General features: G+C 39.6%; 2 protein-coding genes across 2 annotated transcripts; both read right to left on the bottom strand.

Annotated features, from left to right (window-relative positions):
* Window positions 1-1,972: 1,972 nt before the first annotated feature.
* Window positions 1,973-3,383, bottom strand: LOC115766456 (C-type lectin 37Da). The gene is made up of 2 exons (XM_030710388.1): window positions 3,206-3,383; window positions 1,973-3,140 (listed from the first exon to the last, which is right to left on the bottom strand). The coding sequence occupies exons 1-2, from the start codon at window positions 3,333-3,335 to the stop codon at window positions 2,686-2,688; spliced, it is 585 nt and encodes a 194-aa protein (XP_030566248.1). The 5' UTR covers window positions 3,336-3,383; the 3' UTR covers window positions 1,973-2,685.
* A 1,094-nt stretch (window positions 3,384-4,477) lies between these two features.
* On the bottom strand, window positions 4,478-6,359 carry LOC115766399 (serine protease persephone). The gene is made up of 3 exons (XM_030710316.1): window positions 6,100-6,359; window positions 5,736-6,032; window positions 4,478-5,676 (listed from the first exon to the last, which is right to left on the bottom strand). Exons 1-3 carry the CDS (start codon window positions 6,158-6,160, stop codon window positions 4,883-4,885), a joined length of 1,152 nt encoding a protein of 383 aa, XP_030566176.1. The 5' UTR covers window positions 6,161-6,359; the 3' UTR covers window positions 4,478-4,882.
* Between the last annotated feature and the right edge of the window lie 127 nt (window positions 6,360-6,486).

Consider the following 6,486-nt stretch of genomic DNA (forward strand, 5'->3'; position numbering starts at 1 on the left):
AAAATTAACTGTAACTATAACTGTATGTACTCTCTCTAAATATATATAAAATATAAACCATATAATTAAATAATGCATTGAACCATTCACAATAGATGCATAATCCGTGTAATGCTGTCTCGCTTGCGCCTTTTTACACTACCCCACAAACACGAACTTTCCTAAATACACACACACACACATATTTATATATATATATATATATACTTATATATAGTATATACACTTACACTTTGCCCTACTTGTGCGCTAGTTGGTATTTCATTTTGTTTTTAAAATAAATATGAAAGAAAACTGAAAAAAAAAAAGAAAACTAATTTAAAAAATTATATAAATATATATACATAAATATATATATTAAATAATTGATTAACAAAATAAACTGCGTTTAAGGCAAAAACAAAATTAGTCATTTAAGTTATGTAAAGCGAAATGTGAAGTACGAAATTAAGTACATATATGAAATATTATTTGAATAAGAATACTAGAGTTTGTATAAAATTGTATAGTTATAAGGCAACTAGATTTTCTTGTTTTTATTTCATTATAATTATTATAATTACTATTTTTTTTTTAAACAATGGATACCTATTATCTTATTAAATAAGTCTAGTATGATGCTTATAGCTTAAGCGCTGCATATAGTGTGTATATATCCGAGCGACTCTTAAAAAGGAAGTGTAAAAGCATCAGAATGCACGCGCAAATATCACGCTAATATTATTAAGTGAAATTGCGCGTCAAACAAGAAACATAACAACAACAACAAAAACAAAAAACGAATGCAAAAAAACAAAAGAAGGGAATAACAAATAATGTTTAAATTTAACATTAAGCATTGTGTAATTTCCATGATAAGCTCTTGATCTAACGATAAGCTGCTTTTTTTTATTAATGCTTCAAATGTTTTTATTATTATTATTATCATAATTATTATTATTATTATTATTGAATATCCCAATACTGTACTATTATGATTACTATATTTAAAATTCTGCGCCTCAAAAAAAAAAAAACAAAAAAACAAAAAAAAACCCACAAAAATTGTACAAACACATTGCTTTTGAAAAGCATAAACAAATGTAATGTGTTTTAAAGCAAAACAAAAAAAGTAAACGACAAAACAAGATAAAACAAACAAAAAACTAAAAAAAAAAAGAACCGACAAACCAAGAAAAACTAAAAACCACAACGGTGTACAATTATTCATTATCATAAACTTACTATATGCATATGCAATTCCTGCCATTTATTAGTGTACATATATACATGTATATTTATATAAATTTACGTACATTTTTTTTTGTTAGTTTCTTTTCGGCAGACCCGAAAACTTTACCACTAAACCCCGTTGAACTTCCTTATGGGCCAGAACTTCTTTGCCCCCATCCCTTATTTAAATCTTAACTTAAACGTACTGCCATTTTGAGAGAGGTTTTTAAAACAAAACATAAGTGAAAAAAAAACATTAGACTTTGTACATGTATAACATTTAGGCTGTTCTTTCCATTTGTAAGAGACAAGAAACCAAAAACTTAAGAATTGTGCATGCAGTGAAAATATGGCAACGTTTGCCAGTGTTGGCTAAGTTTAGTTTCTCGACTATTCATAAACTGACAAAATGTTATATTTCTAGTTACCTTCCTTCCTCCCTTCCTACCATGCGCCACAGCACAATCATTTCTCGACAGCAGCTGAGAGCTTGCGACTTGGCAGCTGCTTTGAAGCCCACCTTACACCCAACACACACACATAGAAATTCACGCATGCATGCAGTACTGTTCGCACGCACACACACACACACACACACATACACAGCAACATGCAGACGATGCGTTGTAAACGAAATAATGTTAGAATGTCAAAGTAAAACTAATAAGAATTATTAAATTTATGCACTCGTCTGTTGAATATTTATATATATAATGTGTAGTTAATATGAACTAATTGATAAAAATATGCATACGTACACATGTACATACATACTTACGAATAAACGGGGTGTGCGTGCGTGTGTAATACAGTCGAAAAAAGTTAGGTTAGGTTTAAGCTGTAAGACTTGAAAACGATGCAAACAATTAAAATACACACACACACATATGTTAGTAGCACACACCCACACACACAGGATGCATACTAGTTGGATATTAATATTAGTGTTGAGGTTATGTCGTAAATTTTCCAATATCCGATCACTGTTTGCCTAGCCAAGTAAGTTGTAACATGTAACGGTTTTTATATATATATATATATATATATATTATGGCATTGTATTTGATTTGTGTATTTGGCAAAATGCATGCATATATCGATGTACAACTATCGGCTACAGCGATGTACGTGGTCATGCGATATATGTATAGTATTAGCCGATCCAATGCGAATATATATACATATATATTTATACATGTATATATATATATATATATGACGAAATTTCATAGCTATTTAAGGTGAATTCGTAACAAATTATTATATGCATACAAGTAAATCAACTGATGTGTAATGTATACTTAGCTAATTTATGCGTAAGTCGAACAACGATCATAATATTATGATGAAGTGGAAGCCGTTGCCGCGGCAACCTAATAAATGCCGTGTTGCGTGCACGCAAAAACAAAAAACAAAAAAAAACAATGCAAAATATATGTATGTATGTATATATAATTATAGGTATTGTCCCGTTTACCACTTGATGTAGGTAAACTTAAAGGTCTTCGGATCGCTGGCCTCGCACACATACAGCATCAATATCTTGCAGTTGGCATCGTTGATCAGCTCCCGAGTGCCGAACATGTGGACGCAATTCTCGTTGCCGCCGTAATTGTCGGGCATCTGTTTGGGTCCGTTCCAGGGTGCAAAGGTCATGGGGCGGCCAGTTGATAGCCAGTAGAAGGCGCCCTCAGTGCCCAGATCGTTGCCGGATATCCAAAAGTAATCGTTATTCTTGAAGCCCTTGGCCTTAATATACTTGACCAGCGCCTCCAGCTCCGGCTTATCCTCAATGGAGGCCAAGTGAGCGTTCATCATGCGGCAGGCAGCCGCTGCCTGGAACCAGTTCACCTTATTCATTGGCTCAATGTAGTAATAGTTGTCGCCAATCCGTATGAACGGTGTCGTATCAATGTCCGACGGAATGCCTGCAACATATGGTTAGCCATTGTGGAATGCCCAAAAGAGATGGAACCACTTGGGATACACTCACCATTGTACACCTCCGTGCGGTAGTTTGTGAATATATTCACATCCGGTAGATAGGAGAGTGCCGGAGCACAACAGCAGCTCAGGATTACCAGGCGCAACAGTATTAGGTGTGCTTCTTGTTGTGGATGCATCTTGGCTCGATAGCTGCGACTCTAATTAACTGTAAACGTTCGACGTCAACTGCCTTTGCCTCCCGACTGACTGGGCTTTTATGCACAACTTGGCCTGGCACCGGCTATTCCAAGTCCAATCTCAGTCAGCTGTGGCAGCTGTTATGCAAAAAACAGCTGCACAAGCACCGTGGGCAAAGCATTCCCAGCCCATAAGAATGTCACTAAGAAAACTAAACGAACTAGCTACGTACTCTGCGATAGAGTATCCTTGGTTAATTCATTAAATTGAACTCTTCGCTTCGTTTTTTTTTAGGAGATTCTTCCCAATACGTTGGATATAGCGGATGTAGCTACATAAAGTCTATTCCCGCATGCATCTATATCAAATAACATTCTTCAAGTGATATAATTAATTGATTTTTTCTGTATGTCCGCATGATAGAGTATTCAGTTTTCTTACATACTTCACATAATCTTAAAAATCTTAATATGCAAAACTGTTTTCCTTGATTAGTTGACTGATTGATTGATTGATGATCTATGCACAGCCCAAACCCCAAGAGATCGACTACGAAGGCCACACAGTGTTTTTTTAAACAACGCCCTTCTATGCGATTCTCATGAATTCAAGCAAGGTATACAGGCTTTCGAGCTTGGATCATGAGCGTGTTATTGTCAAGTTGTGTTAACAATCGAATAAGCTCTGATCTCTGATTAAACTCCATTTCGTATTTACTCTCTATCTTTTCCCCTCCATTTTAATTCCTTTCTTAGTCTAACCTCCGCTCTATTTCTTCCATTCTTATAGCCATGTGCATCTATCAAATTCTGTCTTCTGCTTTTTCTTGTATGTGGACTTTTGGGTAAGTACATGTTTACATTTATATTTAATAAACATTATACATAAATAAGAATTTATATCAAGTCAACATAGACCGGGTTAAGGGCTAACTTCTGGTACATTTATAGATGCCTTATCATTTCTATCCAAGTAAAAATTTCATTAAAGCCTCCTAAAAGTATGCTTCACACTCAGTTTAATATAAGAACCGTTAGATATGTTTGGTTTAAAAAAGTATTCCATTTTAAGGAATTACACAATTTTCGTAAATCTGAAATTTTTCCATTGATTATATATAAAAATGTGAACATAAATACAGAGCAAAAATAATGAATTAATTTAAAAAAGATATGCAATCTTTGATCTTTGAATTAATACATTCGACTAAAAAAAAAAAGAACAAAAGCTGTCACAGTTAAATAAATTCGTTAATAAACTATTTGCTAAGACAGTCATCAAATGGCAAGCCCAATAGTCTTAAGCGTACCAGGATCTCAGCTATAGCTAATTCTAATAATATAATATAAGTTAAATTGAGCATTGCGAATATGGTAAAGCACACGAGGTTCGTTTCCAACGGCCTTTCGCATGAGTAATAATCCCAGGCAGGCAGATGCACGTTGAGTCAGCGGCTAGATACAACCAATTGATGTTGTGGGAATTACATTTGCAATGGAATCCCCTGATGGTCTAGTCACTAGTCTGGCGCCTGCCTCCGTTCAACTCAATCGGACATTCGTAGATCGAATGTTGGCTGTTGGTTCTCTTCCTCGGGCTTGGGCCAAACAATGCCCTCAATCCAGTCCAGATAGCTGGAGACGCGTGTATAGACGCTGGGTGGTCCGCTGGCGCAGCCCTGGCCCAGCGAGGTGACGCCCACCACATACCAGCTGGAACCGTTTCGCATGAGCAACGGCCCGCCCGAGTCGCCCTGGCAGGTGTCGCCCATGGCTCGCATGTCACCGGCGCACAATTGGCTGGCGGCCAAGCCGTCGGACAGGACGTCACGCGGATAGTGTGGCTGGCATTGATCGGTGCTAACATGCTGCAAGTCGACCTTGAGCAGCTGCGACGAGGAGAGGCCCGCGAAACGTATCTGTCCATAGCCAATGGCTGTTAGATCTTTCTCCGCCAACTGGGTACTGGCCCAAAGGCACGCAATGCGCAGACCCGATGGCTGCGCTTCCTCCAGCTCCAAGAGCGCAATGTCATTATACGCGGTGCTGTCATTGTAGCCGGGATGCACAAAAACGCGTCTGATCATGTGGTCCTCACCCAAGCCAATGGTTAGATTGTCGCCGCCTAGGCGCACCGTGACCGGCAGCTGACCGCCAAAGTTGATGCAGTGCGCCGCCGTCAGCACAAATTTATCCGATATGAGGCTGCCACCACAGCGATAATAAATGCTCTCATCAAAATTGGAGCGCCAGCCCAGCGCGGCCATAAACGGGAACTCCCGATGCTTGGTGGGCCGGCCGCCCACAATGGAGATGCCAAAGACAAGCGCAGCCTCGCAAGCTGCAAATATCTTGCTGTTAAACAGGAAACATGTATTATACATTATGTATAATACGCACCCCGATCGCTGCGTCGCTGCATAAGAGCTGCCAGAGTTGGACGCACTGTTGTGCTGGTCGTGCTGCTGCTGCTGCTGCTGTTGAGGGCACAGCACACGTATTGATCGAACTTGACGAAATAACAGGTCTTGGGTGTGACATGCTCCCGCTCCCAGCGGCTCAAGGCAGCGGGGCAATCCTCCAGCAGCTTACAGTTGCCAGGCACACGCTGCTGCTCGTCCGCAAAACAATCGTCGAACGATTCCTTGGGAAAGACAATGCCGCGCTGGGACTGCGGCCGAATGGCGGCCTGGGCCACTGAAACGGAGTCGAGTTTAAATAGCACAATTTGTATGTGGGGGCAAAGTGAAATTTGGTAGCCTACCTGCCGCCCCCGCCGCCGCCGTTGTGCCCAGCACAATCAGCAACAAGAATGCGGTTTGCATTTTCTGAGTTCGCCTTTCAATTGGGACTTTCTTTGCTACTCTCTACGGCTGCTCGACTGCAGGCCTCGCTTCTAACTGGCTTCTCGTTGGCGCCTGCGCCGGTTGCTGCTTGGAAAGTATGCGTCGCATTTGCGAAACCAGCCAGGCAACTTCACATGTTTCGCTGGCTGACATGTTTCTGAGCTACGCCTTTGGCTTAACAATTGTTTTGTTTGGCTTCATAATTTTGGCATTCGGATGAAGGGGTGCTACTTTCAATGTCGATAGCACGTGCTTGTGCTATAGGCCAGCGAACCGTGACCGGTTTTGTTAGCTACATTTAAAGG

The sequence above is a fragment of the Drosophila novamexicana genome, unplaced genomic scaffold (genome assembly GCF_003285875.2).
Source record: "Drosophila novamexicana strain 15010-1031.04,08,12 unplaced genomic scaffold, DnovRS2.1 tig00001151-arrow-arrow-pilon, whole genome shotgun sequence".
In the NCBI taxonomy this organism is placed as follows: domain Eukaryota; kingdom Metazoa; phylum Arthropoda; class Insecta; order Diptera; family Drosophilidae; genus Drosophila; species Drosophila novamexicana.